This window comes from Cladophialophora psammophila, assembly GCF_000585535.1.
Source record: "Cladophialophora psammophila CBS 110553 chromosome Unknown aczJe-supercont1.2, whole genome shotgun sequence".
In the NCBI taxonomy this organism is placed as follows: domain Eukaryota; kingdom Fungi; phylum Ascomycota; class Eurotiomycetes; order Chaetothyriales; family Herpotrichiellaceae; genus Cladophialophora; species Cladophialophora psammophila.
In genome coordinates this window covers 1402743-1423533 of record NW_006912923.1, presented here as the reverse complement: position 1 = coordinate 1423533, position 20791 = coordinate 1402743, and the positions used below count along the sequence as shown (strand labels likewise).

The 20791-nt window shown below is 52.7% G+C and overlaps 9 protein-coding genes across 9 annotated transcripts; 5 read left to right on the top strand and 4 right to left on the bottom strand.

Annotated features, from left to right (window-relative positions):
* Positions 1-131: 131 nt before the first annotated feature.
* On the top strand, positions 132-1975 carry A1O5_01854 (uncharacterized protein; the record flags this gene model as incomplete). Its single annotated transcript, XM_007742470.1, has 4 exons — positions 132-206; positions 262-1518; positions 1604-1705; positions 1811-1975. 4 exons carry the CDS (start codon positions 132-134, stop codon positions 1973-1975), a joined length of 1599 nt encoding a protein of 532 aa, XP_007740660.1.
* Positions 1976-2725: 750 nt separating this feature from the next.
* Positions 2726-3440, bottom strand: A1O5_01853 (uncharacterized protein; the record flags this gene model as incomplete). Its single annotated transcript, XM_007742469.1, has 3 exons — positions 2726-2773; positions 2857-2956; positions 3055-3440. 3 exons carry the CDS (start codon positions 3438-3440, stop codon positions 2726-2728), a joined length of 534 nt encoding a protein of 177 aa, XP_007740659.1.
* A 1462-nt stretch (positions 3441-4902) lies between these two features.
* A1O5_01852 (uncharacterized protein) lies at positions 4903-8646 on the top strand (the record flags this gene model as incomplete). Its single annotated transcript, XM_007742468.1, has 4 exons — positions 4903-4976; positions 5061-5248; positions 5309-8539; positions 8597-8646. 4 exons carry the CDS (start codon positions 4903-4905, stop codon positions 8644-8646), a joined length of 3543 nt encoding a protein of 1180 aa, XP_007740658.1.
* Positions 8647-9344: 698 nt separating this feature from the next.
* A1O5_01851 (protein disulfide-isomerase A6) lies at positions 9345-10517 on the top strand (the record flags this gene model as incomplete). The annotated part of the gene is made up of 2 exons (XM_007742467.1): positions 9345-9867; positions 9928-10517. The coding sequence occupies 2 exons, from the start codon at positions 9345-9347 to the stop codon at positions 10515-10517; spliced, it is 1113 nt and encodes a 370-aa protein (XP_007740657.1).
* Positions 10518-10967: 450 nt separating this feature from the next.
* A1O5_01850 (uncharacterized protein) lies at positions 10968-11580 on the bottom strand (the record flags this gene model as incomplete). The annotated part of the gene is made up of 2 exons (XM_007742466.1): positions 10968-11316; positions 11474-11580. The coding sequence occupies 2 exons, from the start codon at positions 11578-11580 to the stop codon at positions 10968-10970; spliced, it is 456 nt and encodes a 151-aa protein (XP_007740656.1).
* Positions 11581-13166: 1586 nt separating this feature from the next.
* A1O5_01849 (uncharacterized protein) lies at positions 13167-13678 on the top strand (the record flags this gene model as incomplete). Its single annotated transcript, XM_007742465.1, has 2 exons — positions 13167-13329; positions 13410-13678. The coding sequence occupies 2 exons, from the start codon at positions 13167-13169 to the stop codon at positions 13676-13678; spliced, it is 432 nt and encodes a 143-aa protein (XP_007740655.1).
* A 1263-nt stretch (positions 13679-14941) lies between these two features.
* On the top strand, positions 14942-17066 carry A1O5_01848 (uncharacterized protein; the record flags this gene model as incomplete). Its single annotated transcript, XM_007742464.1, has 2 exons — positions 14942-15477; positions 15545-17066. The coding sequence occupies 2 exons, from the start codon at positions 14942-14944 to the stop codon at positions 17064-17066; spliced, it is 2058 nt and encodes a 685-aa protein (XP_007740654.1).
* Positions 17067-17341: 275 nt separating this feature from the next.
* A1O5_01847 (uncharacterized protein) lies at positions 17342-17806 on the bottom strand (the record flags this gene model as incomplete). Its single annotated transcript, XM_007742463.1, has 1 exon — positions 17342-17806. The coding sequence occupies one exon, from the start codon at positions 17804-17806 to the stop codon at positions 17342-17344; it is 465 nt and encodes a 154-aa protein (XP_007740653.1).
* A 612-nt stretch (positions 17807-18418) lies between these two features.
* On the bottom strand, positions 18419-19916 carry A1O5_01846 (uncharacterized protein; the record flags this gene model as incomplete). Its single annotated transcript, XM_007742462.1, has 2 exons — positions 18419-19159; positions 19206-19916. 2 exons carry the CDS (start codon positions 19914-19916, stop codon positions 18419-18421), a joined length of 1452 nt encoding a protein of 483 aa, XP_007740652.1.
* Between the last annotated feature and the right edge of the window lie 875 nt (positions 19917-20791).

The following is a 20791-nucleotide window of genomic DNA, read 5'->3' as shown; positions in this document are numbered from 1 at the left end:
GAATGCCCTTCCCTTCCTCCTGACATGCGCCCTGACTAAAGCAGTTCGGACCCCCGAATCGAGAGTGTTCTGCATTTACTTTGCCGTCGACTCTTTGTATCTGTTCCGCCTGTAACAGTTCCGCCTACACCATGCGCCGATGGGTGCCTTCACTTGGCCTCCTGGCATACCTCGCAGCAATCGTCGCCGGGAATGAAGTTCAGATTGTGAGAATTGGAGACAGCCATGTTGTTCAGTGCTCTCTCCGCTGACCGTGACTAGAAACAAGATGACGAACATCGCCAGCGGTGCTCAGGGATGTACAGTCGGAAATCTTGGGGCGGCTCAATAGATCCTTTCATCCTTGTCAAGTTCCTTCCGGACCACACCGAAGACGACTCAGACCCGATCGCAAGCCTCATAATATTCGAATGGCAAGATGAGCCTTTGATAGGCAGGATGCTACCGGGCGGTGAATCCTACCGAGATCTTGAGACAATATGCACCGCCGACGCCGTGGCACAGGATTTATGTGAAGAGAAGGATATTGGCGCTTTCATACTGGCTCCTAATGCCACAGAGGCCTCGAGAAACCCGATATCCAACGAAGCAATCCATTTGAAAGACCCCAAGGCCATCAACTACCCGATCCGTCGAACGGGGTACTATTGCGTCTCGACGTACGCCTTCTCAGATCACGAGTATAATGGCGTGGTGGAGTTCAGGAACGCATACGGTGAGCTGCCGGCGGCTCAAATAGCAAAACTCCCATTCTACGGCGGCCTCACTATTGTCTACGCGGTGCTGGGTGTGTTCTGGGCTTTCCTCTACTTCCAGAACCGTTCCGATATCCTCCCGGTGCAAAACTACATCACTGCCATCATCATATTCCTCATCGTTGAACAGCTCATGACGTGGGGATTCTACGACTATCAAAATAGTCACGGCAACAATGCTCTCAACAAAGTCTTCATGATCATCGTCTCCATCCTCAACGCTGGGCGAAACTCCTTCTCTTTCTTCCTCCTCCTGATCGTCTGCATGGGCTATGGGGTGGTGAAGCCCTCCTTGGGGAGGACAATGATCTACGTCCGCATCCTGGCCGCCGCACACTTCGTCTTCGGGGTCATCTATGCCATCGCCTCTATGGCCGTCACCCCCGAATCTGTCGGTCCCCTAATTCTCTTCGTCATCCTGCCTCTCGCAGGCACCATGACAGCTTTTTATGTGTGGACATTATCCTCCCTCAACGTCACGATAAAAGATCTTATCGACCGCAAACAAAAAACCAAGGCGATGATGTACAAGAAATTATCATGGTGCATTCTGGGGAGTGTACTGGTTATCTTTGCCTTTTTCTTCATCAATAGCTTCGCGTTGGCCGGGTCGGGAGCCGCGAACTTTGTGCCGGAGCATTGGCAGACGAGATGGTTTGTGCTGGATGGATGGCTGAATATCGTGTATTTATTCAACATCGCGTTCATTGCATATCTGTGGAGGCCGACAGCGAATAACCGACGATTTGCAATGAGTGACGAGGTGAGTTATCCCATACTCTTTCTCTCTCTACATGGGCTCCCCGTGAAAGATCATGGTTCGGCTAACACGTTTTTCTACTTTCTAGCTCGCCCAAGATGACGACGGTTTCGAGATCCGCAGCATCGCCGACTCCATCGAGGATGACGATGAGGAAGCCGCCAACGCGCGAAAAGACCAAGAAAGAGCAGTCCCTCCTTCGGCAGACAGAGGCGGAGCGGCGACCTCCCTCGCTGACGCAATCGCCAACGAACCATCTTCAGCGAGGAGGCCTTCCCCGGCACCTGCGCTTCAGAATAGCAGCCAGGCACCGCCGCCTTCCAAGCCACCTAATCAGCCCCAATCGAGGATGTCGTTGGATGGAGAGACCATCTTTGCGGTTGGCGATGACGGGATTGAATGGAGCGATGGGGAAGATGAAGACAGTGGCGATGAGAGGAAGAAACTGACCAGTAGATGAGGGAATGTCACTTCCGTAAATCCCTGAACATTGGGGCAGCTAAGGGATTGAAGTGCCTTGATTTCCTAAGACGCTTGGATGCTTGGAGCTTCTGAAAACTTGGACTCTTTTTCACTTTGGGGCCTTTGGGAGGGGCCTGGAACCCCGGGATCACGCTTGTCGATGAACACCGGTACAAGGTGGCGGAGGGCCGAGCCAAAATTGATCAATCGGGGTGGTTTGCACATTGGAGCAACTTTTATACGATAAGTCTGTGGCGCCAGGCAATCCTCCTGGTCCAGCTCAGGTTCAGGGAACAATAACTGGAACGCGACTGTCCTACGCCGATGAATTAATTACACGTAACGTGAACCGGTCATGGCCTCGACTTTCATCAGTCTCGCTCCCGGGGGTCTGCTTTGCTTGTCAGAAGCGAACCAGTTGGTCCGTGTATCGCACAGCCCTCAGAGAAAGCAGCGAGCCGAGAGAAGGGGGAAAGAGAAGATGGCTCCCGGAAAGGGGAATCCGATATGTATTTCGAGCTATGGCATTGAATCCGCGAAAGGCTTGTGCAATTTCTATACCTTATTCGTGATTAGGAGGAGGTCGTCGAACATAAGGAGGTAGCATGTCCGCTTCTTCGCAGAGGGTAATCTAGTGGTTCGGGATCGACAAAAAAAGGTATTCCTGCTCTCTTCGAGCCATGAAGTGTATCTATCCGAAGCCTATGATGGTCTCTGGCAACGCGGTACAAAATATTCGCCTTTGACATCAACCACCCAGCTTCTTCGCGCGGTCCTTGGCGATGTCGCACATGGCCTTTTGGCAGGAAGACGAGCTCGGGTCAGCCAATTTTGACTTCACTGGGGTTGCGCAAGTCCAGCAGAAGATGTACTGCCTACCTGGATGCCCTCTTGCTTTTCCAGCTGGATATCTCCTCGGTCTATCCGCCTCTGCATGTCTTCCATGATGATAGGACGACTTCGTCCGTTCACGAAGACCCTGTTGTAGTCTCATCAATAATCACGAGAGCCATTGGACACTGGGGATGCATGGAGAAACTCGAGACAGCCGCATTAAGAGAAAGTGGGAAGCCATACACGTATTTTAGGCCCGGAAACCTGTCTTCGTATTTCCTGTTCATGTCTGCCAACTTCTCTGCTTCGTCGGCTCCACCTTGATTCAATTGCGCCTGCTCCTTACGACTCTGCTCACTTTCAACCTGTTTCTCACCTAGACGCGGATGGGCGGACAATATGGCTTCCAGCCACTTATGATCGGTCTCTAAGTTTGACCGGTGGAGTTCTAGCAACTGCTCGCCCACGGCCTCGATGAGTGACTCGTAGGATGGGAATGACTGTTCCCGCAGTAAGCTGACGGATAATGTGTGCAGTTGAAGACATGGTTCGAAGAGGGTGTCGAGAACTTGTGTCCTTTGTTCGGCGTCCAGTGTGGGTAGAGTTGAGGTTGGTGGAAGAGACGCCATGACAAGAATTGTCTTTTTGTCTTAGTCAACTGCGTGACCTCCAAGACTCGACTGAAGAAATACTCCGTAGAGGGCTGCTCTATGAAGGATTATATGAGAATCAAATAACCCACGTCATTTGCAGTAACTCACGTACCCAGTACTTAGAGAGGTCGTCGGCGTTCGCCGAACATCTCAACGGCTTCACGTGGTTTGGCGTTGAATTCGCGAAGAGGCTGGACTGAATTGCCGTCTCGCTAATACGTGTAGGTCAAGCCACAATAATTCGCAGTAGTAATCGGCGGCCTGCCCACCTGTGCCCCAACCTTCCCATTGCCCCATGAGACGATTCCTTCAATGTGCGGCCACGTGAATGGACGGTGTCTCAATAGTCCGTAGAGATAGAGGGGCGGACTGGGACGGTTGATTCTGGGGAATTAGAAATTTCTTGCAGCAACATCAAGCCACTCAATGGCCATTGTGACCGTGGGTGGTCGTACAGAGGATCCAGAGCACGGAATAAAGAAATCCTCCTTCGAGGTCACCCACACTGGGTATTGGCTGACAAGGAAGGGGAACGGGGAATGTCATGCTCGATGCACCCGCAACGGGGAAAAGTTCGAGCTTGATCCCGCTTTGACATAGACAGAGGGTGCTGGGTACAGTTCCCCAGACTGTTTCAGATAAGTAAAAGTACTCGCTGAGACGAAATCCCCAAGTTGTTGTGCAGTCTTCGTGCAAACCATCATTCTCGTCTTTTGCTCCGGAGTCAAGATCGGCTCTATATCTGCCGCAGTCGAGATTTGAGGCAGAGAGATCGACGACAATTCGCAATTCGTGATCATCCGCCTCCAGGGCTTCGAGTCTCTGACAGACTTTCGCTTGTTTTACGTAGAAGGAGGAAATTCAAGTATCCAGAAGAGGCATAACGTCCTGTCTCGCTTGCTTCTAGCCGCATGGTCAGCGGCAGGGTGTCGGGAAATTGGCTCGTGGGAACTGGTGACATGGGCGAATAACGCTTGAGCATCGACCGTCTGGTTGAGAGTTTCAGCGTCAAGGCCAGCTCCACCATCTCGCAGAACGGGGCACGCTAGCCTTGACCAGGGCACATCGGCCACGGACTGTCGGCGGGCTACCCTTGTCGTGGCTCCAACTTGGCCCGTTGCAGCACCCCCCCCTGAACTGTAAGTACCGTACCCAGTAGATAGTATTCCGCGCTGTACTCCATCCGTAGAATGTCCTGCATCCTGCATGTGGCCCTGGACTTCCCCTCGAAGCTGCATCTCCAATCTGAGAGGGCTGTGGCTGCTTGCTGGCAGCTGGGCATTGGGTCCATTGAATTTGGGAGGTTGCCCTGATCGCCTCGAGCCTTGCTCTTCCACTCTCCCGTACCTTGTAAAGCCTTCCGCCCATCTCTGGACTGTATGAGATCGGATTCTGAAACCCATTGAGCAGGCTTGAGCCTTCCCAATGAGGCTGAGAAATGTCATTGAATGGACTTGATGGAGCTGCAGTCGCCGAAGCACACCAAGCTGCTCAGGCGGACGCAGGAGGATGGTATGTCGCGCGATGACTTTGACGCTGTGCTGCCTTGTGGTTCTGCGCAATCCGTCCTCCGTGACACCTGCTTACATGGATCAGGTTCTTACTGAAATACACCAACCGCGACACGGTTGAATTGCTGAGCAAGGGGACAGGAGGTGTGCCAGCTGTGCGTGGAGTTATTGAGAAATATGCAGAGAAATCGCCGCTGTACGGGTTGGTGCAGTATCGGCGCAAGAAAGTCGTCCTCAAATATGTGCCTGAAGGAACCTCTCGATTGCTGCAAGGTGGGTAAGGCGCGTTCGACTTGGAGGGATTCTGTCACTGACCTGCTTCACCCGCTGCAGTGCGGCTTACCGTGCAATTTCAATCGGTCCTGGAAACCTTCATACCACATGACACCGTCTTCTCCTTTGCTGCCGCCTCCGAGTTGACAGAGTCCGCGCTCGGCCTGTGTACCATGCTGCTACCCTCTGCATCGTCGCTCACCTCATCCAGCTCTTCTCTGCGACGGCGCAGACTCAACGAGATTACTGAAGATGCCGAAGACGCCGTGTTGCCAGCAGAAGAGGACAAGGAGAATGAGAATGAGAATGAGAATCAAGGCCTTGGTCTTTTCACAGCGCAGACGCTGGAGGAGCCGTCAACGCTGACATCGACCTCGGATACAGCTTATGGAAGGCATGAACTCGATGAACTGCCGGCAAGCGCAGTCCTTGCAAAAGCTCTTTTGGCAAAGAGGAAGGAGGAAGCCGCCGCCGTCAACGGCGGCACCGGTGCCCTGTCTTTACCGGACAAGAACATACACCCTCCTCGAAAAGAGAGCCTTCTCTCATCCCCCAAACCACCGGCATCACCGTTACCATCACCGCTACCGCCGTCCACCGTAGACAAAGAGCTCCCAGCCACTCCCGAACCGACACCACCCTCTACGAGCGAAGGCGAAGGGCCAAGGGCTCCAGATTTCGAAGCCACCAGCAACATCCTTCTCGAGACCACTACGGCAACAGCAGACACCTCCAATCCAGCTACCCCTCGCCCTCACGCTCGTCATCTCTCAGCCGCCGAGTCGGACAGTATCAGCCAGTGGAGTAGTAACGTCGCTTCGTATACAACGGTCAAGCCAAAGAAGAAAAAGCTGGGACCGCGCCCTCATGTTGAGTCAAGTCATCGTCCTAAGACATCCGGGACGACAGACAGCGGTACAGGTATACGGCCAGTGGCAAACCTTCCAACTTCTATTCGGGTGAACAACAAGTCTCTAGTCAGCCTTGGGCTGCGGCCTGGCTCCCAACAGTCAAGTCGAAGCGTCCCTGCTGGCCGTTTTGTGCCATCGAGTCAGTCCGTCAATGGTGTGCCGCCCCTGCCGTCGCCATCTTACCTGCACGCTCCCTATAATGGGGGGGATAGCCGCTCTGCAATCCTCCGACCAGCTTCTGTGACTGGCGATGTCTCTACGACGACTCCGGAAAAGCTAAGATTAATGAAGGCCTTGCAGCTACGGAAAAGGAATATTCTTCTCGCTCAAAGGGCAGCCACGGCTGCATCATCATCAACCCCTCCAAATACATATGTTCACAATGTCTCAGAGTCGAGTGTGAACGCCAACGGCTCGAGTACTCGTCTATCATCTATCCCGAGTCAGGAGCAGCTCTCAAACGTCGAAGAGGAGTCAAAGTTGACTCAATCATCTTATACAACGTCGCCGACCATCATGACAAACATGTCAGAAGAGCCTTCAACAAAAGCCTCTTCCATTAGCGAACAGGATGATTGTTCCCGCACTCGTCGCTCTTTGTCATCAGCCACAAGCTCGTCGCTGACGCCGAAAGCCCTTTCTCAGGAAGACAAAGCCGCGGCCAAGTCTGACGCGGCTCCAATCGGAGTAGGACCATCGACCAGTTCGGGCCGGACCACCCCAGATGAAGAGGACAAACGGGAGTCCGGTGCCGACGTCAAGGCAGCACTTGCCTACCTGGAAGCTGAACCAGTCATCACAGGGGAGAGTCTAGTCTTGGAGAGCAAACCTCAACCAACTCCGGCGACTGAGCAACGGCCTTCTATTCCAGCCCTGACACAGGATGCGGTGCCACTTAAGAAATCTGGACGTTTAGGACCCCCACAGCCCCTGAAGCTTCTATCAGGCGGCAATGCGTCAGCCTCAGATCTCTCAGAAGATGATTCTTTGATGGACGAGATACAGCACGCTACAGTCCACGAGGCTAAGCCAGTCTCTGTGGCACGTTCGCCCGTAACTCCAATCATGTCCAAAGGAAGTTCCGATCGTTTGCGCGATATTGTTACCAAGCCGCCAGGCAGTAGCCACTCAGCAAGCAGACCAAATCTTGTAACAACGCCCGATAGAAACAGACCCAGCAGCGGTAGCGTACGAAGCATTTCAACAGCGCTTCCACAGTGGCCGCCATTGCCGACAGAGACTGCTCAGCTGCCTCTTACTAAAAAGGCTACACTCGGAACAGGCATCTCAAAACGTATAAAGGCCTTGGAAGTGCTAAGGACAAAAGATGCAAGTCCTCCACGACACTCACAGCCAATACGAGAGACACATGCCGGGACCTCCGCCTTTTCGGCATTCATGAAGCGTTCATCATTCCTGTTGAATCAGCAACAAGCCCCGAATGCATCAACGGAAAGTTCACCCCCAAAACAAATGCCTACAACAGGAGCCCAATATGATCCACTTCAATCACTCGCGGCAAAGGAACCGCGACGTCCCTCGTCGGATGTGCACAGACTGCAGAAAGGCGAGACCATCTCTGTTACAGCAAGGATTGTGCGTGATCCCAGCAACAAACATCCTCCCCAGGCCCCCAGTTCTAGCTATCATACTCCTCTCAATCTCTACCGGAGTCCGTTAATCGTTGAGCATGAGAGGTCCGACCAGTCGACCTCTGACCACGCGCTGGCTTCAAATCAACCGAGGGTTAAAAGCCCTACAAAGTCGGAAAGGGGCCGATTTTCCTTCTCCTCACATCGATCTGGCTCTCATACAAACCTCCCTCGATCGGAGTCAAACCATAGCAAAGTCTCCAAATCCGGCCATCACAAACGACATGGTCCGCGATCAGTCAGTGACGCCGCATCCATTTCCGAGGACAAACCGAAATCTTCGATGACAAGTAGACTTATGAAACGAATGTCGAATCTAGCGAGCGCGCGGAACAAAAATCAACCGACGACGAAAGACGAGGCTCATCAGTCCCAAGCGAATATGACGCAAGAACAACCCGACCTCACTGGGGAGAATTCGGTAGTAGAGTCATTAATGCATGTTGTCGACATTGGGGATGTTAACGTACAATTCCCCGAGTCATTTCTGTGGAAACGGCGCTTCATGAGAATCGATGATCAAGGGTTTCTGATTTTTTCTCCGCCAATGACTGACGCGAATATGAAAAGCGTTAGTCGCAAGTACCACCTCAGTGACTTCAAGCGGCCTTGTCTACCAGATCATGAACGCGAGGAGATGGCGTGGAGTATTCTTCTTGATCTGAAGGATGGGACCTGTGTGCAGTGTGCATGCGAGAGTAAACAGGCTCAGCAACAAGTACTACAGAGTAAGTGCTAGATACCTTGCAGCATTTTGTCACGTCATTACTGACTCTCCCCTGCAGTGCTTGTTGACGCTCACAGCGCATATCATCAGCTATATGGGGCTGGATGAAGAGAAACAGAAGGATCCAGTCCAAGAGGGCGACCAGCAGTCACGACCACCGATCAATTGTTTTGCATAGTTGTTGATGTTTGAACGGCAAGCAACAAGCGAAGGCGAGGGGCGGCGTTGGGATGCTGTAGAGAGCGACTTTCTCCCATTCTCTTGATTTCAAGTCCCGCATGTTAGGAGACAGTTCAATCTACATACCCCCTTCAATTAATGTCTGTATCAAGAGAGATGCTGCCTCTCGAACGAGGCTTGCCGTTTAGAGGTGTGAAAGATGTCGTCACCACCTTCAAGTGTAGAGACATCGGCCATGAGACACTTCTATCGAGAATATTTAAAATACTAGGTAATCAACCTAGGTATGTATGTATCTGGTCTGTCAGGAGATAATACATATTATTATGATTAGGCCTGCTTGGGGTGACAAGGCTGTGCCGCAAGGACAAGTGGCTTTTCAGCTGGATGAACCTCGAATAAGGGGGCGCAGGCCGGGACTGCTTGTCGTGCATTTTTAAGCATTGCCGTGAAATAAAGCGGCGCTGTTCATATATATTCCGCCAACGAGTTCAAGTATTCACCGTCCCTGCATCCTCCTCCCTTGAACCCCTCGGCCTCACAATCTTGACTGTTTGCAGACGCCTCTTCGTCTGCGTTCACACGAGTTTCTAATATTACAACTTTCCCTTTGATACGGCGCCATCATGGTGCAACTTCGCTCCCTTCTCCCGCTGGCAACGCTCGCCCTGCCCCTCCTTACCGCCGCCTCAGATGTTCTCAATCTGATCCCCTCAAACTTTGACAAAGTCGTGTTTGAGTCGGGCAAGCCTGCCCTCGTCGAGTTCTTCGCCCCGTGGTGCGGCCACTGCAAGAATCTTGCCCCCGTCTACGAGGAGCTTGCCACAGCCTTCGCCGCCTCCGGTAACAAGGTAACAATTGCAAATGTCGATGCGGACAAGCACAAGGACCTAGGCAAGAGATTTGGTGTCCAGGGATTTCCAACGTTGAAGTGGTTCGATGGCAAACCTGGCTCGGAACCAGAGGATTACAATGGTGGGAGGGATTTGGAGAGTTTGACCGCTTTCGTGATGGAGAAGTCTGGCATTAAGGCCAAGGGGCCGAAGAAGGCACCGAGCCATGTTGAGATGTTGACAGACACCACATTCAAGTCCGAAATCGGTGGGGATAAGGATGTTTTGGTGGCTTTTACAGCACCTTGGTGTGGACGTATGTTTGCCCTTTGAGACCGCCGCTGTGTGGTATCACATGCTAATCTCTGGTCTACAGACTGCAAATCCCTTGCCCCGACATGGGAAAAGCTCGCCACCGATTTCGTCAATGAGCCCAACGTTCTAATCGCCAAGATCGACGCCGAAGCTGAGAACTCAAAAGCTACGGCACAAGCCCAAGGCATCACCGGCTACCCGACCATCAAATTCTTCCCCAAGGGCTCCACCGAGCCAGAACCCTACAGTGGCGCACGCAGCGAAGAGGCCCTGGTGGACTTTGTCAATTCCAAAGCTGGCACTTACCGAGTTCCGGGTGGCGGGTTGAATTCTCAGGCTGGGACTGTCGAAATCATTGATACCCTGCTCGCCAAATACGTCACCGCCAACGGTCTCAAGGAGATTGAGAAGGCCACGGCTGAGATCAAAAAGGCAGCAAAGGACTTGAAGGATTCGTCGGTCGACTACTATCTCAGAGCTCTGTCCAAGCTGACAGGGAACCCGGAGTACGCGATGAAAGAACAGACGAGACTAGCAGGTCTGTTGAAGAAGGGCGGATTGGCACCGGAGAAGATCGATGATCTGCAGAAGAGGAGCAATATCCTTTCGAAGTTCTTGGTCAAGGAGCCGGAGGAGAAGAGCGAGTTGTAAGCGACGACGAACGACCGAGTGGGCACTTGCGAAGCCAGGGGCAGATCGAGCAAAAACTAAAGATCTGCAGGGAATGGATCTGTAAATTGACACATCATTAGAGGAGTTCAAAAGGCTTTTGTGGGTTTCCAGTCTCTTTCCACGCATAGTTTCTCGGGTCAGTTGCACTCGTTGACGTCTTTCCTCTCACTCGGTATCTCAGCTGGGCTCGTCCGTATCTGGACTTAGGTTCCCTCGCCTTCAATAGCTGGGCCTTGTGTCGTAGTGGTTCGCACGCCCGCGGATGCTTCATATCTCAATCCTTCCCTTTCCATGCTCTGCACGAAACCCGAGAGTCTGTCCCAGAGATGGCATCCTTCTCGCCGTATGCAGAGTCATCCCATGGTTCACATTCCACTCTCTTGATCTTCCTATAACCCGCAGGACAGAGTAACCGTAGCCCAGCTCAGCTCAGCTCGACCCGGCCGTGCTCCCGGCCTTGCCACCGCCGACATTCTCCATCGCACTCGCGTCCCTCAACAACATCTCCTGCTCCAGCCGATCACACCGCTCTGCCATGTCATCGAGCTTCGTGAGTATCTCATCGCTTATCCCCTTGAACTTCTTCTCCAGGTCGCCGAGAAAGTCGTCGATCGCCTCGGCGAGCTTGGTCGCTGCGTCGTTTGGGCTGTGTAGGTTGTCCAGGACAGAGGCTGACGAGGTGGTCGCGCCAACCGGGCCATTCGATGCTGTAATGGTAGCGGAGCGGTAGGATTGCGAAGAGAGCGGCGGGCTTCCTACGCCTCGCGGTGGCGGAGGACTAGGGACAGACTAGAAAATGAGGTTTTTAGTTAGAGCATGCCCGTTGTCTTTGACATAACTTTTTAGACGGGCTGGCGGGGTGTAACAGAGGACGGGCAGCCTGTTAATCGTGGCCCTCAAAGAGCTTGAAATCGTCCAATGGCAATCGAACTTACCATTGTCGCACGACAAGTTGTTTTCTCCTTTTGTGAATTGCGCAAAAGGGGGGGGCTGGTGTTGCAACAATCAATGGACTGCCTCCCACACCCAGACAGATCAGCATAAAAGCTCAAGTCACACAGGAAACATGTTCTAAGAAGCGCGGCGAAAGCTCTATAGCTTCCCAGCGCCGCCTGGCGAATGTTCGAAAAGTTCAGTCGAAGAAGTCGGGAAGCAAGCGCCTGCGAACTAATACGGAGTGCGGAGTGAACGAGGCTGGGCTGGGGAATTTAAAATTGACCCGAAGTTTACGCGGAGTGGGCAAGTTGCCATTTTATAAACAAAACACATGGCAAGGCTGCACTGGCATCTAGCCCGCTAGGGGGTTCAACTGAGTAGAAGGAGATAATACGGATCCTGTGGGAGACAACTTTCTGGGGTGAGATGGTTGACACAGCGTGAGAATTACCAGGCATCGTACGGAGAAGTCAGCAAGCCAGTTGCTTTGGAAAGGCGAATCACAGCTGGCGCTGCAAGCAAAGCAAAATGACTTCGCGGACGACGACGACGAGACGGATAATGTGGCCGACCACAGCCAGAGAGGGCAACCACGCCCGCCGGCCGATGGTTCTGACGTGGACATGTACTCGGTACACATTGGCTTGAGACCCTAGTTGAGAGGAGCGCAAATGAACGAGGGTAACAACGGTGCTGGGCGAGGTCAAATCGAACGATACCTGCAGGGTTCACGCCGGAGCTCAACATCCTCACACCACTACCCGTACTCACCAGTAGAGCTGGGAAGAATGCAGCCATCCGGAAGATATTTTCAGGGCGTTAGGAACGGCGAGGTTCAGCATCAAGAGGGCCTCTGTAAGTTGAAATTCAAGCACTCGACCAGCCTCTGGCTGCTCAAAGCGGGGTTCTTCCAAGGATGTCGACGCCCTCGTATTTCCAGCCTCGAGCATTCTGAACCAAGGTAAGTGTGGTCCGGGTCGCCCTTCACACAGATTCCTACTGAATCGCTCCACTTTTATCCTTGCCCCCAGGCATTTCTCTCGTCTGACCTAGCTTATCTCCTCCTCCTCCGCCACCTATTGAAGCTCGAACCTATCCTTGGCTGAGGGTTGACCTCGTATTACCCCGGCTCCCGGAGGTTGGCAGCTGGGTCAGACTGAAGCGGACTCGGCAGGCGGACATTGGCGTAGAGACCCTGATGGTCATTGTTCTTTTTGCGCAAGCCACCATTGTCCCCTTCATGAATCCGAGCTCTGTCTTTGGCCACCACCAGCCTTTCTGCTTCTGCCCCGGAGAACGGTCGTCGTTTCCGCGCACTGCTTTCAGTCAAGCTCATGACTGCTAAAGTGCTTTCACAGAAATGGCTGACCTGTGTGCGCATGGACTCCTGGGAAGGTCCGGCCTGGAAAACCATTTCCACCGTTTCGAGCGCCTCGTGAAGTTTCTAGCTGCATCCGAACGAGACAGAACAAACAGACGATGGCCACGTCATGGACAATGAGGAAGCTAGATTTTCGAAATAAACTGACTTGCTCGTCTAGCAACCGCAACAAAACATTTGGCTAACTGCCGACAGTCAACGCTCCCGCAAAACACTGGGGTTTATATAATTGTGGCCTGGCCTCGAGCAATGGTCTGCTGAGCCTCCAGGACCGTCGCCTCGAAGATACGGTCTCAGTCGAAGCCATCACCATGGCTACTTACATCTGTTCTTCAACAACTTCTTCAGGGAAGAAGTCAGCGTGGGTCCTGTACTTCCAAGAGGGTAGTAAGAAGCCGTCCATGATCTTCCAAGCGATAAAACCAGGGACTAACAGACCCATCAATGGCAGCAATTTTACAGGTTGCCTCTTCGGTAAGGCCGCCCCAGCTCAAAAACATCGCCCATTCTTTCATGCTGCAGATTAGCTAATGGTAGATCGTAATGGGTTCCAGAATGCGACATGTCCTCGGGCTCTCCAGAGGGTGACCTGAACCTTGACTGGATGATCGATCTGAAGAAAGACCCGGACCCTGATACACAGGTCGGATGGGCCACACGAGTCAAACCAAGCGTTGGACCGGCAGACACTTGGAAAATGGTGAGAGTCGTGGCCTCTGACGACAAAGTAATCTATATCGCGGACGGCACCAAATACGCGAACACGTATGTTGTGCAAAGCCGTGGGGTCCTAAGCGTGGAGCACTTGAGGGCAAATTTGTAGGAGAGCGTCCAGCTCATCATGAAGGAGATGAGGGAAGGAGAGTGGGTGAATGACAGCGAGGTGATTGAGGAGGCTGCGCCAAGAATTTGTCCCGACAGATTCATAATAAGGATGGTCCTTTTAATAAAATGATTGACTACTTCATAAGGGAAGTGAGGGCTGGTCGACTGCTAAGCGCCTACTAAGCCCCTGTTAAGAAGCCGTTAAGCACTACTAAAAGTATTAAGGCCTCCAAGTGCCTATAGTCTAATCTAGCCACAAACACATGCTAAACTGCTACATATGTCTGCTTCAACAACAACAACAACAACAACAACAACAACAACAACAACAACAACACCACTCCTCCACCACCACCTCACCAGTATTAATGCATGCAGAAGATACTGGTACTGGAAAAGAGCCCGCTCTCGCGCCCTGCAGCAGGTGGGGGCAAATACAATTGCCATCGCATTTCGACCTTATGCATTGTGCCCTACATAATTGCCATGCGAAAAGAAGCTCCAGCCGCATGGCCGAGTCCAGAACATCACTTAACCCAGTGCCGCCCCATCTCGGAAACAGAATTGCTGAAAGAAAAGAGGGCGCAAACACGAAGAACCACTGATCATGCATGATATGACTGGCCAGCCTAATACCTTCTTCTGCAACCTGGGAAGGGCAAGTCACTTTTGCTGCCACACAATTGCTCGCTAAGAGCGGGTGCTGCTATACTTTTGGGCTGGACGGGGCCATTTCCGAAGCTGAAATGCAGCTTTACGCCAGCCACAACAACGTTTGGGGACGTTGTCCACTGCTGGTCTACTGACTGACAAACACGTCTCCAGTGTCTGGATGGCTTTGCCCTCCTTCACGAATTGTCCAGTTCTTGATTCTCTATCTTTGCGCTGCTTCCGTCGGCTGCATGCGCCGTTCATGGACTGTATGCCGTATGGACTTTGCGCGATCGCTCAGGTGCCTTTTGCGCAACTGGTGCATGACTTCAGAAAGGCCGTCGAAAGTGAACGACTCAAATACCCTCAGCCCACTTCAAGCTTTGTGCCTTCCTTTTGACTTTTGCTGTTCATCAGTTTGTGTTCGGTAGGTCTTTCTTGAAGTTCCAGAGATTGATCGCGCAGCACAATGGCGCCGTCCGCAGTACAGCCTGACTCGCCTACAAAGATTCCTCTCCTGTCTGAAAAAGTTCTAGAGACACCAGCTACACTGGCCAGCCATGACAGCCCTCCGCCTACTCCCGCTCCCCACCATGCGATCAAAGACAACATGGAGGGCGCCCTGCCCTCTTTGCTCTGGGGTGCATTTGCGCCTTGCGTCCCGGTTGCCATTATCTCCAGCGTGCTTTTGACTGCCATTCTATACAATCGAATAGACAGTAGCTACGTCTTTCTTCCTGCGAAGCACGAAACAACCTCGAATGACACAATAGGCGCTCTCCAGAATATCCAGCAGATCGAAAGCAATGGCGGTGACCAAGCTTACTATCTCTACTACAATACTATCACCAACCCAGCCGTGTTACACATGATCTCTTCCTGGACAGCCAAGATCATACCTTTTGTCACCGGAGCCTCGATGGCTCTTGTCGCCTTTTTCGCCGGCCAACGAATTATGAAAGCGACCAGCAACAAATCTGGGAAGCTACCGAGTCCTCACCAGGTATCCATCTTGATTGGACTACTCAATGGCGGTGGCACTCAACCTCTGCTCGATACCGTCAAGTATCGCTGGCAAAACCACGAATCTCTGGTCCAACCAGTTCCTCTGGCCTTTTGGTGTTTGTCGTTCATTGTGTTCATGACGTAAGCAACTCTTCGTCTCCCGGTATCCCTGTTTCTCTATATGCTGTGCTGACTTTTGACGATTCAGCTTCGCCATCGGCGCAGTCGATAGCTGGTTCGGTACAGTTACCACGGCCATGAACATCGCATTGGTCATTCCGAAGACCAACACATCCTACTCCTATGGAAGAGGTTTAGATCCACATCAGTGTGCGCCAGGAGAGTGGAAGATACGGGGTTGTCCATCCAACCCTCAAGCGAGCTGCAGTTACCCGTGCAGCATTACTAACTGGACTGCGACAAACGGAGAACGCGAAGGCGTGCTCAATGCGCAGCAAGCAGCAGAGACTCTGATGTCGAACTCTGTGAATAACACAATCTTTAACGTAACGGTCAATGGCTCAAACTATTACTTCCTTGGGGATGTCCTGAGCAGCAGGACGCTGGACTTCGTGGCGACGACGTTGGCGATCAAGACGCAGTGTCAAATGGTGACACCCAACTGCACTGTCACGTCCGTCAACGATGTCAGCTCGGGCTTCACTTGCGGCCCTTACAATGCGCCATCCTTTTCGTACTCTGGAGAGGTTGGCATGGACCCTAAGAACGCGACATCGGCGCCAGACGAGGCAATGGTTGGTATCCAATTCTTCAACGACACAGGATTGACTCAGCCAGTGGGTTTCGGAAGCAGCACTACAAACCTATTCAGCACGCAGAATCCGCTTCAGTTCCTGACTTGGTCAAAGGGCTTTCCGCCGGTGGACACCTATCAAGACGAATTTGCCCAAATGCGCAACAATAGTTACCTCAAATATGACGCTACCGGCGATACCGTGTTCATCCTGAGCTGTTCAGCAATCATCTCGGTAGTGAAATATAACTGGACCAACGGAACAGTGAGCCTTATTGAGCTTGAGGCAGACGAAAACACGGCGGACTATTATGGTGCCGTCTTCAGCGCCCCGTTCGCCATCAACAGCCCCCTTTCCCACCTGTCCCTTCAAGACGCCGCAGCGTTGGCCGCCTACCAGAAAACGCCAGAGGGTCTGTCAAAGATCTTCGCCGACCGTTTCTCACAGGCGGCCGTCGCTCTTAGCTCGGGAATCGCCATCAGGGTGAAGAACGAGCAAGAGTGGACGAGAGACAACTTTTTTCTTGCGACGCGCGTTCCGTACCTGCCTCTTTATCTCTTAGTCACGCTCAAAGCCATCTACGCCCTATTCGCGCTAGGTCTTGCTCTCCTAGCGGTCTTCCTGACGCAGCCGTCGCAGGCTCAAGAGGTCAAAGAACGGCTGACGGTCGACGGTCTCGCGGCGGGCTTCTTTGAGCCTCACGCCAACCACGAGCGGGCCGTCAAGAATGTCTGCGACCTGTTCGATGAGCACCAGAGCCCCGAAAAGAGCGAGGACACCAAGAAGATCGGCCTGTTGCAGACCGAAAAGGGCGGCTGGCTCTGGGTCACCGTGGCGCAAAGAGCAGCCGAGGGACTGGGCATCCAGGAGGTAGCCAACTTCGCCGCAGATCAGGCTGCCGACACGGCCGCGAAGCAGGCCGGGACGCTTGGTACCTTGGGCCAAGGATATAAGTTGGTTAAGGACATTATTTAGGGAGGCAGCGGGCTAGGTCAGGCTGCACGTCCTTTTTTTTTTTTTTTTCCACACGACTGTTTCCCTGGGGAGGATCACGGAACTCCTTTCGATGCTGCGACGAGTAATAGTCACAATGAGATTGTACGCGAGGTAATCATTTGACCAATTCAAGCAAAGGCCTTTTCCACTTTTTAAGGTACCAAGTAATCACTTCCCATCCTATCCTCTCCCATCGAAAGTCAAATGACCCTCACACCACATAGCGCTGCAGAACCGCGAAATGAACTCGCTTTTCAAGTCTTCTTCGCCTTTCCGCGCCCACCCACTCCGATTCCCAGCAGAAAGGCCACCCTGAGGGCGCCCACGCCGGCGAGGATGGCCAGGTTAGACCACTCCTTGGCGGTGACCAGCCCCCAGTCGAGGCGGTGCTGGGTTTTCAGAGCGCCCACGACGGCGCCGATGATGGCCAAGTCCTGGATGAGGATGCTGCCCTGCAGACAGCGCCAGACGGTCAGATCTGCCGGCCGGGCCCGTAGCATGACGACCTGCAAGAACATGGTCGAGACCAGGTAGCCAGCAGTGCTGTCGAGGAGCACCGTCGTCTCGATGGCTGGAGGGAGAGCGGCTGACGAAGGGTTGTAGAGCGTCAGGATAGTGGCCGGGGCGAAGACCTGCGTCAGTGCGCCGCTAAGGGCGATCAGGGGGTCGATGGTGCTGAAGAAGACGCGGTAGAAAGTCGGGATTGTTGGCGACGCCATGGCTTCTTTTCTGCTGCTGCTGGTATTTGGGAAGGCAGTCTGGCTATTGTAGGACTAAGTAAATGCGCGGTTTGAGTTTCGCTCAGTGCTGTTCTTGGGACATACATAGAAGGAGCGAGTCTGAGCGATACGTAGTCAAAGGACTCTCTGAAGCTTATGGTAGGGATGTAGGCGAACGACAAGTTACCTGACTGATGACGGCCTATTCATTGAGACTGAGACGGAAGCGGTCAGAGCCTTGATCCTGGACGGAGGGGAATGGATGCCTTGTGGCTTTTGAATGATTGTCATCGGTATCCACCCCCAGCGTGTCCGCCCAATTGCCGGATGTTGTCAGCATCATGTGTATGGACTTGCACAGTGCGTCTGGATCCTGGCGTGAGGCTGAAACTGCGGCTGACTTCGGCCATCAACGGGCGTGGTTATGCCAGCTGGCTATGCAGGCTTAGTGGTCCAAGCGGCAGGTTAACACCTGAGCAGCGATATATTAATCATTGGCAGTGAGAGAGGAGTTTTACCCATCTTCAAAGCTAACTAAGGCATATAGATACCTTCGGATGAGCGGAGAGATGTCCTAAGGACGTCAAATGGGCTCCATCACAACACTCCATGTCATGGTAGACACAAGGCTCGTCTCACGGCCTGTGTGAGCTCAGCCTCAGGGTCAGACACTTGTCTCCTCTGACGCCATGCCACAAAATCATCTGGCCGCACAAGTATGGCGCCTCGAGACGAAATGCCTGCAGCAGTTTCGAGTTTACCTTTTGGGCTGACAAGACCGCCTTCGGGACCAGCACAAAATGCGGCAATGTCGATGCCCATAGCAGAAGACACCCCATTTGCTGCTTCCACCCACGACGTGCCGTCTGCTCCAGCAAGTAACAAGAAGTTCTTGCCACATAAATCGAGGGTTGAAACACGTTTGCCCTGATGCTCAACCCATAAATGAGGGATCCTGCTTCCAGGCCTCCCATCAATCGAAAGTGCCAGGCTAGGCAAAGTCCATGGTCTCCAGGTCAATCCTCCTAGCGGAGAAGTGTCCTCCGCGCAGATTGCCTTACTTGCATAACAATATCCGTGACCGGAAAGCAAACGAAAGCCTTTGAGGAGGACAAGGGGTAAGGTGAACGATCCCTTTGTTGATATGATTCCATCCTCATCAGCCAGACTCGCAGAAAACTCAGCCGCCGCTCTCCCCACAGATATCCGCTCTATATCGTATGTCTCTAGCAAAGATTTGGTCGCATGCCCTTGCAAAACTGCAGCAAGCTTCCAGGCAAGGTTGTGGACGTCTGCGATGCCTGTATTTGCCCCCTGGCCCCCCCCATGGCGGCATCTGGTGTGCCGCGTCACCTGCAAGGAAGATACGACGATGTTGCAGTTGCTCCGCAATTCGTACGGAGGGCTTCCAGGGAAGGATGCTCTTGATATCAATCTCAATGTCGGGTATCCCTAACGCGAGGTGCAACAGCTCTTTACATTTTTCGGGTGGAAAGTCTGAAGGCTGCTCGCCTTTTGACGGGTCAAATAAAAGATGGAAGACCCAACAATCACTGTTATTGATTGATGTGATTAGGCCAGTAACTTCGGGGCGTTCGACCTTACAGAGAGAAAATTCGCGCCCGTGGACAAGAGACGTGAGGTCGGCGTGAAAGAGGATGTTGAGCAAATAGCCCAGTGTCCCCTTCCCCGTCGTTGGAACCCCGAGACGAGTGCGAATCGGACTCTCTGCTCCATCAGCAGCGATGAGATAATGCGCTCGAATAGTCGAAATGGCCCCGGTCTTCCGATCCTTCAAAACAGCGGTGACGCTATCTTCATCTTGCTCGACACCGACACATTCCGTATCGAATCTCACATCAACCCCGCGCCCTTGTGCAACGTCCACAAGAACTGGTTCGATCATATCTTGAGTGACAAATGTTCCGCTCACTGGACCCAATGGCGTAAGACATCCAGCCCAGGGGAGATTCCTAATTGCCCCTGATCGTGATTTGGGTTCAATGATATCCTTCAGAGAAGCCCCACTATAAATGCCCTTGCTGGGTGACAATGAGGCACCAGCTTCGCGGACAAGCTCCTCGATTCCGAGCCGACGATAGAGCTCCATAGTTCGTGCGTTGACGCTTCGCGCACGGGGATGGATGGATGTTCCTTTGTGGCGCTCAACGACCATGGAATGTATGCCATGGCGAGAGAGAAAATTGGAGGCAGAAAGGCCGACAATGCCACCGCCAATGATTATGACCGGGACATTTGGTTCAGAGGATATCTTGGGGTATGGAAGTGTAAAAGGCCCAAATCTCATCGAAGATCTTCTCTTCTTTGTGTCGCAATGGCGTTGGCAATGGTGAAACGGACACCTCGAGAGTACCACATCCTTATAAGGAGGCGTTGCAATGGGCGGGGATGAGGTTTGCTTGCCATGTAGACCGTAATTGAAGTTTATCAGGCCCCAGCGGTAAAAGGTTCATGATTCAACTGTGACAACTTCTATTTGACTTTGCACACTGGGGCCCGAGGTTCACCTCATCGGCCCCGAAATCACCTCCGCTAGCAGTGCTGTGAACCTGCGCTTTTTTGGTTACATATTGTTTTGCTAGGGAGCACTTACTGACGTTCTAAGCCCTCATTGGAAACATTTCGAATGCTGTTCTCGGTGGAGAACCTTATGGAACGAAGCCTGTGGCCTGTGTCTCTGGCTGCAGTACAGAATCCGGGTCAATGTACAGAACACATGGGGATCATTGCAAGGCTGACGAGGCTGTGAGGAAAGCAGCAGGCAACCATGTCTTATCAAGGACCGAAGAGGCAGCTAGCAATTTCATCTCGCCTAGCCATGGTAACTAACTGATCCTATGGTCTAGCTGGACCTTAAGAATATATGGACGTTGATGCCAGCCAGGCAACTGAACGGCGAAAGAGCTTTGACTTGACGAGACGGTTTCCTGCAACTGCCTGTCGAGGAATTCAGCCAAGTGAGAA